At 57.3% G+C, this 16,423-nt stretch overlaps 1 protein-coding gene across 1 annotated transcript in view; it reads left to right on the forward strand.

Annotated features, from left to right (window-relative positions):
• Positions 1-1,014: 1,014 nt before the first annotated feature.
• Positions 1,015-16,423, forward strand: part of LOC115603195 (chromodomain-helicase-DNA-binding protein 3-like) — a 16,060-nt gene continuing 651 nt past the window's right edge. The window contains exons 1-6 of the mRNA XM_030474939.1: positions 1,015-1,600; positions 2,090-2,355; positions 10,564-10,682; positions 11,528-11,716; positions 13,082-13,206; positions 14,999-15,237. Coding sequence (XP_030330799.1) covers positions 2,097-2,355; positions 10,564-10,682; positions 11,528-11,716; positions 13,082-13,206; positions 14,999-15,237 — 931 coding nt within the window. The 5' untranslated portion in view covers positions 1,015-1,600; positions 2,090-2,096. The remainder of the gene's footprint in view (positions 1,601-2,089; positions 2,356-10,563; positions 10,683-11,527; positions 11,717-13,081; positions 13,207-14,998; positions 15,238-16,423) is intronic.

A 16,423-nucleotide genomic window follows, 5' to 3' on the forward strand; every position in this document is an offset into this window, starting at 1 on the left:
TGTTGTCCTCGCGCCGGGAGCTCAACCGCGCCGGGATGGAAAGAGGAGCTTCCAAAGGAGGGGAAATAGGGAAAGAAGAGGAAAACACCCCAAAAGGAGAGAGAAAAAGGGGGGGTTGGGGCTGTTGAGGTGTCCCTGGAGCTTTGGGGGAAGGTTTTGGGGTGAAACAAGCCATAAACAGCCCCAAAAAGAGATGGGGAATGGGGCTGCTTAGTGCTTAGCGGAGATTTGGGGGGGATTGAGAAGGATTTGGGGGGGTTAGGGGGTTTTGGGGGGTTTTGGTGCTGCTGTTGTGCGGCAAGGCTTTTCCCTGCTCCCCAAATCACTTGGATTTATGGATTTTGGAGGGCTTTTGAGGAAAACCACACTCTTGGGACACAACCACCCCCCAAAACCAGCGAAAACCCCACCTTAAACCCTCATTTTTTTTGGGGGGGGTGGGGTGTGTTTAACCCATTTCACCCCATTTTGGACAGCGGGAAGAGACCAGAAGCTCATCCCACAACATTTCGGGGCCAAAAAAGCCCCCAAAGTGGCAAATTCAACCAGTTTGCCGAGGCGTGGGGCTGCTTTGGGGTGAATTTGAGGGATTTTGGGGTCCAAATCCCCTTTCTCAGGGTGGTTTTTGCCTGGTTTTGCTCCTTTTTAGGGGGGTGTTGCTTGGTTTTGCTCCTTTTTAGCCTGTTGGTTAAAGGGGGATGCGTTAAACCTTTGTCCCAGGGGTTGATGCAGGGTTTTAAGGTGTGTTTTCCCCCTTTCTTCGCCGTTTCCAGCGCCTTTTTCCCCCTTTATGAACGCGTTTCCCTCCTGCTTTAAGCAGCACCAAACCACTCCCTCCTCAAGTATGTCAAAGTAGGCAAAAAGAACCCAAATCCACCTTAAAAACCACCCTTTTTTAGCTCTTTTCCCCCCCTTTTTTTTTACGGGCGGGGGGTTTAAACCCCCCCCCGGTTGCGTTTTAAGTGTAAAACAGCCAAAAAGAGGCAAAAAGAGGCAAAAAGGAGGCGACGGAGCTAGAATGGAACTAGTTAACCTTTAGCAATTTATGCTGATGTCACACTGAGCATGAGTAGTGATTAATCCAACCCCCCCCCCCGTTTGAAATAGTTTTATTAAAGGGGGGGGGGAAAGGGAAAAAGGAGAAAGAAAAAAAAGAGGGGGGGGAACAGGATATATATAAAAAAATAGATATAATTTACCGCAGCCATCTTTGTTTGGCGCCGAATTCTTCCTCTTTTTTTTTTCAAACCCCCCCCCCCCTTCCCTCTTTTTTCCACCCAAATCGCGGGACCTGCGGGGCTGAAGCACTGCAAAACATGGGCAAACAAGGCGGAAAAGCGTTCAAAACGCCGAAAACACCTTAATATTTCGAGAGAGATAAAAAGCGATTAAACGCGCCGCGGCGATGATCCGCCTTTAGCGGCAGCGAAAAGCGGTGGGGGGGGGGGAAGCTTTAAATAGTCATTTTTTCCCCCCCCGTTTGCTCTTTTTGCCTCGTTTTAACGCATTTTCGGCTTCTTTTTAAGCGGTTTTTGTTATTTTGGAGCCTTTTTTTACCGTTTCGTGCCGTTTTTATACGCTTTTTCTACCCCGCAACAAGGTGTGTGTGTATGTGTGGGAGCGGGGCGCCTCCGAACCCTCCATTCGGCCATTTTAAGCTCATTTTTTTTACTACTTAAAAACAGAGGGGGGGGTGAGGGGGGGTGGGTTTTTTGGGGCGTTTTATCCCTTTTTAACCCCCCTCTTCCTTTCCAAACCTTTATTTTCTCTTTATTCCACCATTTTTACCTCAGGAATCGTTGTTTTATATACCGGGGGGGGGGGGGGTCGCGTTTAGACGCGCGTTTCGGCGCCGCCATTTTCGCGCCTCCGCGCGCCCCCCCCCCAACACCACTTTAAACGCGTTATTTCTGACAGGATTTTAAGCGTTTTTTCGCGTTTTTTCCACTTTTTCAAGCAAAAAGAACCTTTTCGCACCCGGTCCAACGGGGCACGGGTGTGTATAACGGCGGGGAGGGTGGGGGGGGGTTCCCGGTTTACACCGAGGGGCTCCCTCCGCTCCGCCTTCACTGCCGGCTCCCCCCCTCAGCCCCGCCATGGCTTCCCCTCTGAGGGAGGACGAGGAAGAGGAGGAGGAGATGGTGGTGTCTGAGGGGGATGAAGACGACGATGAGGAGGAAGACGAGGAAGAGGAGGAGGAGGACGACGACGACGCCACAACCGCGCTCCTCGGCGTTACCGGAGGGCACCGAGGGGGACCCGCCGACATCTTCCCCCCGCCGCCTCCCGCCCCGCCGCCGCCGCCGCCGCCGCCGCCTCCCCCTGCGCCCGTGCCCGCTGCGGGGCCGCCGGCAGGTACGAGCCCTCTGGCCCCTTCCCCGCCATTGCCTCCCGTTCCCTCTCCATTCCCCCTCATTCCCCTCCATTCCCCCCCCCCACTCCCCATCATTCCCCTCATTCCCTTCAATTTCCGCCTCCATTCCCTTCCATTGCCTTGTATTCCCTTCTGTTCCCCCCGTTCCCTTCCATTCCCTTCTGTTGCCCCCAATTCCCACTCATTTCCCCTCTATTCCTCTTCCATTCTCCCCCATTTCTTTCCATTCCCCCCATTCCCTCCATTCCCCCTCCATTCCCCCCCATTCCCACTCTATTCCTCTTCCATTCCTCTCCATTGCCCCCCATTCCCTTTCTATTCCTCTTCCATTCCCTGCATTCCCCCCAATTCCCCTCCATTCCCCCTCCATTCCCCCCATTCCCACTCTATGTCTGTTCCATTCCTCTCCATTGCCCCCCATTCCCTTTCTATTCCTCTTCCATTCCCCCATTCCCTACCATTCCCCCCAATTCCCTCCCATTCCCCTTCATTCCCCCCCATTCCCCCCCATTCCCCCTCTTGTTCCCCCCATTCCCCTTCTGTTCCCCTCTATTCCCCCCATTCCTTTCCATTCCACCTCCATTCCCCCTCCATTGCCCCCCCATTCCCCCTCCATTGCCCCCCCATTCCCCTCCATTGCCCCCCATTCCCTTCCATTCCCCCCCACTCCCCATCATTCCCCTCATTCCCTTCAATTTCCCCCCTCATTCCCCCCATTCCCCCTCATTCTCCCCCATTCCCGCCATTCCCCCCCATTCCCCCTCCATTGCCCCCCCATTCCCCTCCATTCCCCCCCATTCCCTTTCCCATTCCCAATCCCATTCCCGCCACTCGGCCTTTGGGGGTGTTCCAATGAGGGGCTGTTTGTAAACAACCATCCCAGTGCCCGCGTGGGGTTTGGGAATGGGACCCAACGGGATCCAATGGGATCAAACAGTGTCTGTGTCCGGTTCCCCCCCCCCCCCCCAAACCGGGCCTGGTACAGGGGGAGCGCGGCCCATTGGGGCCTATGGGGCTGGATGGAGCCCATGGTGTGGGGCTGGAGGGGCCTATGGGGCCTACAGGGGTGGATGTACCCCATGGTGTGGAGCTATGGAGCAGTTGTGGGGCTGATGGAGCCCATAGCGTGGAGCAATAGGGGCAGTTGGGGGGCTGATGGAGCCCATAATGGTTGTTGCACCCCATGGTGTGGGGCAATAGGGGCGTATGGGGGGTGTTGTACCCCATGGTGTGGGGCAATAGGGGCTGATGGAGCCCATATTGGTTGTTGTAGCCCATGGTGTGGGGCAATAGGGGCCTATGGGGGGTGTTGTACCCCATGGTGTGGGGCATTAGAGGCCTATGGGGGGTGTTGTACCCCATGGTGTGGGGCAATAGGTGCCTATGGGGGGTGTTGTAGCCCATGGTGTGGGGCTATAGGGGCAGTTGGGGGGCTGATGGAGCCCATAGTGATTATTGCATGCCATGGTGTGGGGCTATAGGAGCCTATGGGGGTGTTGTAGCCCATGGTGTGGGGCTATAGGGGCAGTTGGGGGGCTGATGGAGCCCATAGTGGTTGTTATACCCCATGGTGTGGGGCAGTAGGTGCCTATGGGGGGTATTGTACCCCATGGTGTGGGGCCACAGTGGCAGTTGGGGGGCTGATGGGGCCCATAGTGGCTGCTGTACCCCATGGTGTGGGGCAATAGGGGCAGTTGTGGGGGCTGATGGGGCCCATAGTGGTTGTTGTACCCATGGTGTGGGGCAGTAGGGGCAGTTGGGGGGCCTATGGAGCCCATGATGTGGGGCAGTAGGGGCCTATGGGGCCCATAGTGGTTGTTGTACCCCATGGCGTGGGGCTATAGGGGCAGTTGGGGGCCTATGGAGCCCATGGTGTGGGGCAATAGGGGCATTTGGGGGTCTATGGGGCCCATGGTGGTTGTTGTACCCATAGTGTGGGGCAATAGGGGCAGTTGGGGGCCTCATGGGGCCCATACTGGTTCTTGTACCCCATGGTGTGGGGCAGTAGATGCAGTTTGGAGCCCAATGGGGCTGTTGCACCCATGGTGTGGGGCAGTATGGGCCTATGGGGGCTGTTGTACCCCATAGTGTGGGGCAATAGGGACAGTTGGGGGGCTGATGGAGCCCATGGTGTGGGGCAGTGGGGGCTGATGGGGCCCATAGTGGTTGTTGTACCCCATGGTGTGGGGCAATAAGGGCAGTTGGGGGGCTGATGGGCCCCATGGCGTGGGGCAATAGGGGCAGTTGAGGAGCTGATGGGGCCCATATTGGTTGTTGTACCCCATGGTGTGGGGCAGTAGGGGCCTATGGGGCATATGGTGGTGTTGTACCCCATGGTGTGGGGCAATAGAAGCAGTTGGGGGGCTGATGGAGCCCATATTGGTTGTTGTACCCTATAGTGTGGGGCAGTAAGAGCCTATGGGGGGGGTTGTACCCCATAGTGTGGGGCAATAGAGGCAGTTTAGAGCCCAAGGGGGCTGTTGTACCCGATGCTGTGGGGCAATAGGGGCTGATGGGGCCCATAGTGGTTGTTGCACCCCATGGTGTGGGGCAGTAGGGGCCTATGGGGGGGGTTATACCCCATGGTGTGGGGCAATAGGGGCAGTTGGGGGGCTGATGGGGCCCATAGTGGCTGCTGTACTCCATGGTGTGGGGCAATAGGGGCAGTTGGGGGGCTGATGGGGCCCGTAGTGGCTGTTGTACCCCATGGTGTGGGGCTATAGGGGCAGTTGGGGGGCCTATGGAGCCCATGGTGTGGGGCAGTAGGGGCCTAGGGGCCTATGGGGGGTGTTGTACCCCATAGCATGGGGCAATAGGGGCAGTTTGAAGCCCAGATTGGTTGTTGGGGGGCTGATAGGGCCCATGTAAGGGCAGTTGGGGGGCTGATTGGCCCCATGGTGTGGGGCAGTAGGGGCAGTCGGGAGGCCGATGGGGCCCATGTTGGCTGTTGTAGCCCATGGTGTGGGGCAATAGGGGCAGTTGGTGGGCTGATAGGCCCATGTAGGGGCAGTTGGGGGGCTGATGGGACCCAATGGGGTTGTTGTAGCCCATGGTGTGGGGCAATAGGGGCAGTTGGGGGGCTGATAGGCCCATGTAGGGGCAGTTGGGGGGCTGATGGGACCCAATGGGGTTGTTGTACCCCATGGTGTGGGGCAATAGGGGCAGTTGGGGGGCTGATAGGCCCATGTAGGGGCAGTTGGGGGGCTGATGGGACCCAATGGGGTTGTTGTACCCCATAGTGTGGGGTAATAGGGGCAGTTAGGGGGCTTATGGCGCTCATATTGGCTGTTGTACCCCATGGTGTGGGGCAATAGGGGCGGTTGGGGGGCTTATGGGGCCCATATTGGCTGTTGTAACCCATGCTGTGGGGCAATAGGGGTAGTTTGGGGTTGATAGGGCCCGTATTGGTTGTTGCACCCCATGGTGTGGGGCAATAGGGGCAGCTGGGGGGCTGACAGACCCCTGGTTGATTGTTGCACCCCATAATGTGGGGCAGTGGGTGCTATTGGGTGCCTGGTGGGCCCCATGGTGCTTGTTTCACCCCATAGTGTGGGGCAGTGGGTGCTGTTGGGTGCCTGATGGGCCCCATGGTCCTTGTTTCACCCCATAGTGTGGGGCAGTGGGTGCTATTGGGTGCCTGACAGGCCCCATGGTGCTTGTTGCACCCCATAGTGTGGGGCAGCGGGTGCTATTGGGTGCCTGGTGGGCCCCATGGTGCTTGTTGCACCCCATAGTGTGGGGCAATGGGTGCTGATGGTGTTGTCCCCCCCATTGTCCCCCCCAAACCCCCTTTAGGACAGCCCCACATCCCGCCACCCGCTTCCATTGGGCTTCTATTGACCCTTCAGCGTTTGATAGCATTTGATAGCGTTTGATAGCGTTTGATTGTCGCTTTTTGGTGTGTCTTGTGTTTCTCCAGCCCGTTTGGACCCAAATTTGCCCATTTCTGGGCCAAATTCCAGGGATTTTATGCTTTTGGATGGGATTTGGGGGGGGGGTCCCTACTTTGGCCTCCAAAAGGGGGAGGAAAAGGCTCAAAGGGAGAAGTTGGAGCCAAGAATTGAGGTTAAAGTGAATCCACTCGCTCTAAAACCCTGAAAAATGGGGAGATTTGGGGGTTAGACCCACATTTTTCCTCCTAAGATGCTCAGAAATGGGGAAATTTGGGTTCCAAACCCCTCTTTTCCCCCAAAAAATGCTCGGAAATGGGTAAATTTGGGTTTCAAACCCTCTTCCTCCCTCAAACGCTCAGAAATGGGTAAATTTGGGTTTAAAACTCCCTTTTTACCCCCCAAACTGCTCAGAAATGGATAAATTTGGGTTTCAAACCCCTGTTTTCTCCCCTCAAAATCTTAGAAATGGGTAAATTTGGGTTTCAAACCCTCTTTTTTCCCCCAAACGGCTCAGAAATGGGTAAATTTGTGTTTCAAACTGCTCTTTTCCCCCCTAAAATGCCCAGAAATGGGTAAATTTCTGTTTCAAACTCCTCTTTTCCCCCGTAAAATGCCGAGAAATGGATAAATTTGGGTTTCAAACCTTCTTTTTCCCCCTAAAACACTCAGAAATGGGTAAACTTGGGTTTCAAACCCCACTTTTCTTCTCTCAAACTCTTAGCAACGGGTAAATTTGGGTTTCAAACGCATGTTTTTCCACCTAAAATGCTCGAAATGGGTAAATTTGGGTTTCAAACCCTCTTTTTTCCCCCAAACGGCTCAGAAATGGATAAATTTGGGTTTCAAACCCTCTTTTCCCCCCTAAAATGCCCAGAAATGGATAAATTTGGGTTTCAGACCCTCGTTTTCCTCCCCAAACGCTCAGAAATGGGTAAATTTGGGTTTCAAACCCTCTTTTCCCCCCCCAAACCCTCAGAAAAGGTTAAATTTGGGTTTCAAACTCCTCTTTTTCTCCCTCAAACGCTCAGAAATGGGTAAATTTGGGTTTCAAACCCTCTTTTCCCACTTAAAACGCTCAGAAATGGCTAATTTTGGGCTTCAAACCCCTCTTTTCTCCCCCAAATGCTCAGGAATGGCTAAATACAAGTTTCAAACCCCTCTTTTTCCCCCAAAACACTTAGAAATGGCTAAATTTGGGTTGCAAACCCCTCTTTTCACCCCCTAAAACCACCCCGAAATGGGTAACTCCACGTTTCAGGCCCGGTCCCGGCCACTTCTGTGGCCTTTGGAGGCTGTTTCTTGGTGGTTTTATCCCTCTTTCCCCCCCAAACTCCCTGTTTTCCCCCCAAACTCCCTGTTTTCCCCCCCAAACTCCCTGTTTTCCCCCCAAACTCCCTGTTTTTCCCCCCAAACTCCCTGTTTTTCCCCCCAAACTCCCTGTTTTCCCCCCCAAACTCCCTGTTTTCCCCCCCAAACTCCCTGTTTTCCCCCCAAACTCCCTGTTTTTCCCCCCAAACTCCCTTTTCCTTCCCATAACACCCCGTTTTTGAGGGATTTCTCTCCCTGAAGCCACCTTATCCCCCACTTTAAAGCCTTTCCCAGCGGGAGCTCGGCCTCGCTCCATCCCCTCCGGACACTGAGTTCAAGGCTTGGATGGAAGGTGAAACACCACTTTTCCCTCATTCCCCACGTCAGGAATGTCCCCTCCTCCTCCTCCACAGCTGAAACTTGTTCTTTTTAGTGGCTTTTCCCCCTTTTCCCCTCGTTTCTTATCCCATTTCCAACCGAGAACAATGGTTGGGATGGGAGGGGAGGGGGGGAACCCTTCCACCACCCAATCCAACACTAAAAAGCCCTAAAACCAGCTCCAAAGTTGCCTTTTCCCCCCCATACTGCAGAAAAAGCAGGAAAACACCCCAAAAAGAGCTTAAAGATGGATTTTCCATAAGGTTTTCCCACTTCCAGGCTGGATTTTCTCCCTTTTCCCCCCCTTTTCTCCAGCCACCTCCCCTCGTTCTTTGTTCCAACTCCTCATTTCCTCCTTTTACACAATCACTCCGCCTCGCTCCAAACCCTTTCCCCCCCCATTATCCCTATTTTATCCCTATTTCCATGCATTTTATCCCTGTTTTTCCACCCGGGGGGGGTCGGTTGTTGCTTTATTCCAGGCAATGGACGGTTGTTCTCCGTCACCCCCCCTTTTACTCCGGTTGTCTACGTGGTTTCTCCTTCCTCCCTCTCGAGGTGTGGGGAGCGTCACGTGTATGGAATATTCTCGGGAATGCTTTGCCAACGGCGCATGTCTATGGGAAAAGGGGGGGGGGGGGAAGGGGTGGTGGGGGGGTGTGTGTGTGTGGGGGGGCAACACCCCCATAATTGGCCCCGGCGGGGTGTTATACACCCCATAGCGACAGCGGGAGCGGGTTGAAGGGTGGATTTGGGGGTGTTTCACCATTGTGGGGGGGGTTAACCCCCTCATTGCAGGGGGGGGTTATCCCGGGGGGGGGGTTATCCCGGTGTTGTGGAGTTATCCCGGTGGTCCCGGCGGTGCCGCCTGTCCCCAGCCCTTGCCAAGAGCTCTCTGGCAGCCGCTTGCCAGCCGCTGCCAAGGGATTAAGGCTCGGAATGTGACCCCGGCGGCGCCGGGTGTTGTTTCCTCTCCCTGGGCCAAGCTTGGCACCCGGCGTCACCCTCACTGTGTGTGTGTGTGTGTCCCCCCCCCGAACCCCCCCTGCTTTTCCTCCTTGGGGACAAGGAGCCGTCAGCGGGCGCCCGGGGGTGATGGATGGGGACCAGGCGGGTGACACCGGGCACATGCCTTGTGCCAAAGGGGACAGCCAAGGTTGGGACACGGAGGGAGGTGGCACCGTCACACAGCAATGGGGGGGGGGACACACACAGTCACCCCCCCCCCCCAACCCGCTGCTGCCGTCACGGGGATGCCAATGGAAGGAGGCCAAAGGGGTTGGGAAATCCTCGGCTGGCGCGTGGTCACCGGCACGGGGACACCGACACAGTGACACAGTGACACGGGGGTCACCCCCAGCGGGAAGCCTCTGCTGGCTGGTGGTCACCGCGATGGTGACAGTGACACAGTGACACTGGTGTCACCTGGAGTGAGGGGATGGAGCATCCTCTGCTGGCTGATGGTGACAGTGACACACTGACACTGGTGTCACCTGGAGTGAGGGGATGGGGAAGCCTCTGCTGGCTGATGGTCACCGTGATGGTGACACTGGTGTCACCTGGAATGGGTGGATGGGGATCCTCTGCTGGCTGATAGTCACCGTGATGGTGACACTGGTGTCACCTGGAGTGAGGGGATGGGGAAGCCTCTGCTGGCTGATGGTCACCGTGATGGTGACACTGGTGTCACCTGGAGTGAGGGGATGGGGAAGCCTCTGCTGGCTGATGGTCACTGTGATGGTGACACTGGTGTCACCTGGAATAGGTGGATGGGGAAGCCTCTGCTGGCTGATGGTCACCGTAATGGTGACAGTGACACTGGTGTCACCTGGATTGAGGGGATGGGGAAGCCTCTGCTGGCTGGTGGTCACCGTGATGGTGACAGTGACACAGTGACACTGGTGTCACCTGGAATGGTGACATGGAATGGGTGGATGGGGATCCTCTGCTGGCTGATGGTCATTGTCATGGTGACAGTGACACTGGTGTCACCTGGAGTGAGGGGATGGGGAAGCCTCTGCTGGCTGATGGTCACTGTGATGGTGACACTGGTGGTGGTGACACTGGTGGCACCTGGAATAGGTGGATGGGGAAGCCTCTGCTGGCTGATGGTCACTGTCGTGGTGACACTGGTGTCACCTGGAGTGAGGAGATGGGGATCCTCTGCTGGCTGATGGTCACTGTCATGGTGACAGTGACACAGTGACACTGGTGTCACCTGGATTGAGGAGATGGGGAAGCCTCTGCTGGCTGATGGTCACTGTTGTCGTGACACTGGTGTCACCTGGAATGAGGGGATGAGGCATTCTGTGCTGGCTGATGGTCACCGTCATGGTGACACCAACACAGTAACAATGGTGTCACCTGGAATGGGTGTATGGGGATCTTCTGCTGGCTGATGGTCACTGTGATGGTGACAATGGTGTCACCTGGAATGGATGGATGGGGAAGCCTCTGCTGGCTGATGGTCACTGTGATGGTGACAATGGTGTCACCATCCTGGTGGCCATGGTGGGGTCCTCATTGTAGCCCCATGCCCTTGTCACCCACCTCGCTGTGTGTCATCATTGGTGGCCATGGAGGGGTCCTCACGTCCCTTTGTCCCCCCAGAAGGTGCTGAGGAGCTTCTGAGGGGCCTCGAAGGGGCTCTTGGGGTGAAGAAGAAGAAAAGGGGCCCCCGGAAGCAGAAGGAAAATAAACCTGGAAAACCTCGGAAAAGGAAAAAGCTGGTGAGGAACCAAAGGGTGGGGAGACGTGGGGATGGGGGGTGGGACGTGGGGTTGGGGGTGGGACATTGGGATGGGTGACATGGGTCTTAGGTTCGCTGTTGGGGTCTGGTAATGGGGTCTAGGGATGGGTGGCAGGGTCTAAGGGTGGCCAGTGGGGGTCTTGGAGTGGCTGATGGGGTCCTGGGTGGCCAATAGGGGTCTTGGGGTGGTCAGTGGGGGTCTTAAGGTGGCCAATAGGGGTCTGGGGGTGGCCAATAGGGGTCTGGGGGTGGCCAATAGGAGTCTGGGGTGGCCAATGGGAGTCTTGGGATGGCCAATGGGGGTCTTAGGGTGGCCAATGGGAGTCTTGGGATGGCCAATGGGGGTCTTGGGGTGGCCAGTGGTGGTCTTGGGGTGACCAATGGTGGTCCTGGATGGCCAGTGGGGCTCCTGGGTGCCCAATAGAGGTCTTGGGGTGGCCAGTAGAGGTCTTGGGTTGGCCAAGGGGGTGTTGGGGTGGCCAATGGGAGTCTTAGGGTGGCCAGTGGGGGTCTTGGGATGGCCAATGGTGGTCTTGAGTTGGCCAATGGGGGTCTTAGGGTGGCCAATGGGTGTATTGGGATGACCGATGTTGGTCTTGGGGTGGCCAGTGTTGGTCTTAGGATGGCCAATGGTGGTCTTGGGGTGGCCAGTGCGGGTCTTGGGTTGGCCAATAGTGGTCCTGGGGTGGCCAATAGTGGTCCTGGGGTGGCCAATAGTGGTCTTGGGGTGGCCAATAGAGGTCTTGGGTTGGCCAGTGGGGGTGTTGGGGTGCCCAATGGGGGTGTTGGGGTCCAGCCCCCTGAGCGGCCCTGTCCTGGGCGCAGGTGAGCGAGGATGAGCTGGAGTCGGAGCGGGAGGAATTCCAGCGGGAGGAATACCGGGAGAAGTCGGAGAGCGGCGGGAGCGAGTCGGGGGGGGGCACCCGGAAGCGCCGCCGGAAGCACCGCGACAAGAAGGACAAGAAGACCAAGAGGAGGAAAAAGGCCGATGAGGACGGGGGGCAGAAGGTCAAGGTATGGGGCCATGGGGGGCACCCAAGGGTGGGGTGAGACGAGGGGGGTGTCATGGTGATGGTCTGTGGGGGTCCCGTCGCTGTGCGTGGGTCCCATTGCCATGGGGGTGACTATGGGAGTCCCATTACCATGGGGGTCCCATTGCCATGGGGGTGACTATGGGGTGCCATTGCCATGGGATGACTATGAGGGTCCCATTGCCATAGGGATGACTATGGGGGTGCCATTGCCATGGGGGTCCCATTGCCATGGGGGTGACTATGGGGGTGCCATTGCCATGGGGGTCCCATTGCCATAGGGGTGACTATGGGGGTGCCATTGCCATGGGAGTGACTATGGGGGTCCCATTGTCATAGGGGTGCCCATGGGGGTCCCATTGCCATAGGGGTCCTGTCATCCCTATGGGTCGTTGTGGGGGTCCCATTGCTCTTATGGGTGCCCATGGGGGTGCCATTGCCATGGGGTGACTGGGGGGGTCCTGTTGCCATGGGTGTGATTATGGGGGTCCCGTTGCTATAGGGATGACTATGGGGGTCTCATTGCCATAGGGGTGACTATGGGGGTCCCATTACCCATGTGGGTCCTTGTGGGAGTCCCATCACTCATATGGGTGCCCATGGGGGTGCCATTGCCATGGGGATGACTATGTGGGTCCCATTGCCATATGGGTGCCCATGGGGGTGCCATTGCCATGGGGATGACTATGGGGGTCCCATTGCCATAGGGGTGCCCATGGGGATCCCATTACCGTGGGGGTCCCATTGCCATGGGGGTGACTATGGGGGTCCCATTGCCATATGGGTGCCCATGGGGCTGCCATTGCCATGGGGATGACTATGGGGGTCCCACTGCCATAGGGGTGATTATGGGGATCCCATTACCATGGGGGTCCCATTGCCATGGGGGTTACTATGGGGTGCCATTGCCATGGGATGACTATGAGGGTCCCATTGCCATGGGGCTGACTATGGGGGTCCCATTGCCATAGGGATGACTATGGGGGTCCCATTGCCATAGGGGTGACTATGGGGGTCCCATTGCCATAGGGATGACTATCGGGGTGCCATTGCCATGGGGCTGACTATGGGGTGCCATTGCCATGGGGATGACTGTGGAGGTCCCATTGCCATGGGGATGACTATGGGGGTCCCATTGCCATGGGGGTGCCCATGGGGGTCCCATCACCCCTGTAGGTCATTGTGGGGGTCCCATCCCTCCTATGGGTGCCTGCAAGGGCTCTCCTCACCCATGGTGGTCATACGTCCCCCTATATCCCCCATGCCCCCCGTGTCCCTATATCTCCCCATGCCCCCCATTGTCCCCATGTCCCCCCATGCCCCCATGTCCCCCCATGTCCCCATGCAGGCGGTGGAGCAGAAGTCCTCAGCTCAGTTGCTGGGGGCCTGGGGGCTGGAGGATGTGGACCACGTCTTCACCGAGGAGGACTATCACACCCTCACCAACTACAAGGCCTTCAGCCAGTTCATGAGGTGGGTGCTGGGGGCACCCATGGGTCCTTAAGCGTCTCTCTGGGTGCTTATGGGGTCCTTTTAGATCATCTGAGGATGCTAGGGGGCACCTATGGGTCCTTAAACATCTCTCTGGGTGCTTATGGGGGTCCTGTTAGGTCATCTCAAGGTGCTAGGGGGCACCTATGGGTCCTTGGGGATCTCTCTGGGTGCTTATGGGATGGTTTTAGGTCATCTCAAGGTGCTGGGGGGCACCTATGGGTCCTTAAGCATCTGTCTGGGTGCTTATGGGGTCCTTTTGGGTCACCTCAGCGTGCTGGGGGGCACCTTGGGGTGTTGGTGGGGTCCTATAAGGTGATCTCTGGGTGCTGCGGGTGCCCTCAGTGTGTTTGGGGGGGCTCCTGGGCACCCATCTTGGGGTGCTCTTGTGGGGTGCATTGATGCTTCTTGGCCCAAAAGAGCTCCTTGAGGAGCATCAGCACCTCGTGGTACCCAAACCCCTTAGTGCCGCGCATCCCTTTGGGGTCCTTTGGGTGCTTTTGGGGTTCCTTTTAGGTGATCTCAGTGTATTTGGGGGGGTCCAGCTCTACCTTGGTGTCCCAGGGACCCATCTTGGGGTGCTCTTGTGGGGTGCATTGATGCTTCTTGCTCCAAAAGAGCTCCTTGAGGAGCATCAGCACCTTGTGGTACCCATTGAGGAGCATCAACACCTCATGGTACCCAAACCCCTTAGTGCCCTGCATCCCTTTGGGGTCCTTTGGGTGCTTTTGGGGTTCCTTTTAGGTGATCTCAGGGTGCTGGGCTCCTGGTGGCCCATGTTGGGGTGCTCTTGTGGGGTGCATTGATGCTTCTTGCTCCAAAAGAGCTCCTTGAGGAGCATCAGCACCCTGTGGTACCCATTGAGGAGCATCAGCGTCTTGTGGTACCCTCTTAGTGCCGCGCATCCCTTTGGGGTCCTTTGGGTGCTTTTGGGGGCCCTTTTGGGTCATGTCGGTGGGTTGGGGTCCTGGGGACCCATCTTGGGCTGCTCTTGGGGGGTCCATTGATGCTCCTTGGCCCAAAAGGCCTCATTGAGGAGCATCAGCACCTCATGGAGAGCATCAGCATCTTGTGGTACCCAAACCCCTTAGTGCTGCGCTTCCCTTTGGGGTCCTTTGGGTGCTTTTGGGGGTCCTTTTAGGTGATCTCAGTGGGTTTGGGGGGGTCCAGCTCTACCTTGGGCTCCTGGTGGCCCATGTTGGGGTGCTCTTGTGGGGTGCATTGATGCTCCCTGCCCCAAAAGACCTCCTTGAGGAGCATCAGCACCTCGTGGTACCCATTGAGGAGCATCAGCATCTTGTGGTACCCAAACCCCTTAGTACCCTGCATCCCTTTTGGGGTCCTTTGGGTGCTTTTGGGGTTCCTTTTAGGTGATTTCAGGGTGCTGGGCTCCTGGTGGCCCATGTTGGGGTGCTCTTGTGGGGTGCATTGATGCTCCTTGGTGCAAAAAGCTCCTTGAGGAGCATCAGCACCTCGTGGTACCCATTGAGGAGCATCAGCATCTCGCGGTACCCGCTTAGTGCCGCGCATCCCTTTGGGGTCCTTTGGGTGCTTTTGGGGGCCCTTTTGGGTCATGTCAGTGTGTTGGGCTCCTGGTGGCCCATGTTGGGGTGCTCTTGTGGGGTGCATTGATGCTTCTTGCTCCAAAAGAGCTCCTTGAGGAGCCTCAGCACCTCGTGGTACCCATTGAGGAGCATCAGCATCTTGTGGTACCCGCTTAGTGCCGCGCGTCCCCTTTGGGTGCCCCCCACCCACCTTTTTGCCCCCCTCCCAGGCCGCTGATCGCCAAGAAGAACCCCAAGATCCCCATGTCCAAGATGATGACCATCCTGGGTGCCAAGTGGAGGGAGTTCAGCGCCAACAACCCTTTCAAGGGCTCGGCGGCCGCCGTGGCCGCTGCTGCCGCTGCCGCTGCCGCCGCCGTGGCCGAGCAGGTCTCTGCAGCCGTGGCCAGTGTGGCCCCCGAGGCCCCCGCGCCCCCCCTGCGCAAGGCCAAGACCAAGGAGGGCAAAGGTGGGTGAGAGACCCCCCCCCCCAGCGAATGGGTGACACCCCACTATCAATGGGTGCTGCCCAAAAGCATGGGGACCCCCCCCAAGGTGATGCTGGAGGGGGTTTGGGGGTCCTTGGTGGGGTGTGGGGGTACATAAAGGGGTTTGGGGGTCTTTAAGGGGTCAGGGGGTCTTTAGGGTGCCCCCCTGAATGCATAGGTGCTGCTTGCAGTGCATGGGTGACAGCACGCAATGAATGGGGTGCCCCTCCATTGAATGGGTGCTGCCCACAATGAATGGGTGACACCCCCCTAATGAATGGGGCACCACCCCCATGAACGGGTGCTGCCCACAATGAATGGGGACACCTCCCCAATGAATGGGTGCTGCCCACAATGAATGGGTGACACCCCCTTAAATGAGTGGGTGACACCCCCCCAATGAATGGGGCACCACCCCCATGAACGGGTGCTGCCCACAATGAATGGGGACACCCCCTGAATGAATGGGTGCTGCCCACAATGAATGGGTGACACCCCGCAATGAATGGGTGACACCCCACTATCAATGGGTGCTGCCCAAAAGCATGGGGACCCCCCCCCAAGGTGATGCTGGAGGGGGTTTGGGGGTCCTTGGTGGGGTGTGGGGGTACATAAAGGGGTTTGGGGGTCTTTAAGGAGGTCGTGGGGGGGCTTTAGGGTGCCCCGCTGAATGCATAGGTGCTGCTTGCAGTGCATGGGTGACAGCACGCAATGAATGGGGCACCCCTCCATTGAATGGGTGCTGCCCACAATGAATGGGTGACACCCCCCTAATGAATGGGGCACCACCCCCATGAACGGGTGCTGCCCACAATGAATGGGGACACCTCCCCAATGAATGGGTGCTGCCCACAATGAATGGGTGACACCCCCTTAAATGAGTGGGTGACACCCCCCCAATGAATGGGGCACCACCCCCATGAACGGGTGCTGCCCACAATGAATGGGGACACCCCCTGAATGAATGGGTGCTGCCCACAATGAATGGGTGACACCCCGCAATGAATGGGTGACACCCCACTATCAATGGGTGCTGCCCAAAAGCATGGGGACCCCCCCCCAAGGTGATGCTGGAGGGGGCTTGGGGGTCCTCGGTGGGGTGTGGGGGTACATAAAGGGGTTTGGGGGTCTTTAAGGAGGTCGTGGGGGGGCTTTAGGGTGCCCCGC

This window comes from Strigops habroptila, unplaced genomic scaffold (genome assembly GCF_004027225.2).
Source record: "Strigops habroptila isolate Jane unplaced genomic scaffold, bStrHab1.2.pri NW_022045622.1_ctg1, whole genome shotgun sequence".
Classification (NCBI taxonomy): Eukaryota; Metazoa; Chordata; class Aves; order Psittaciformes; family Psittacidae; genus Strigops; species Strigops habroptila.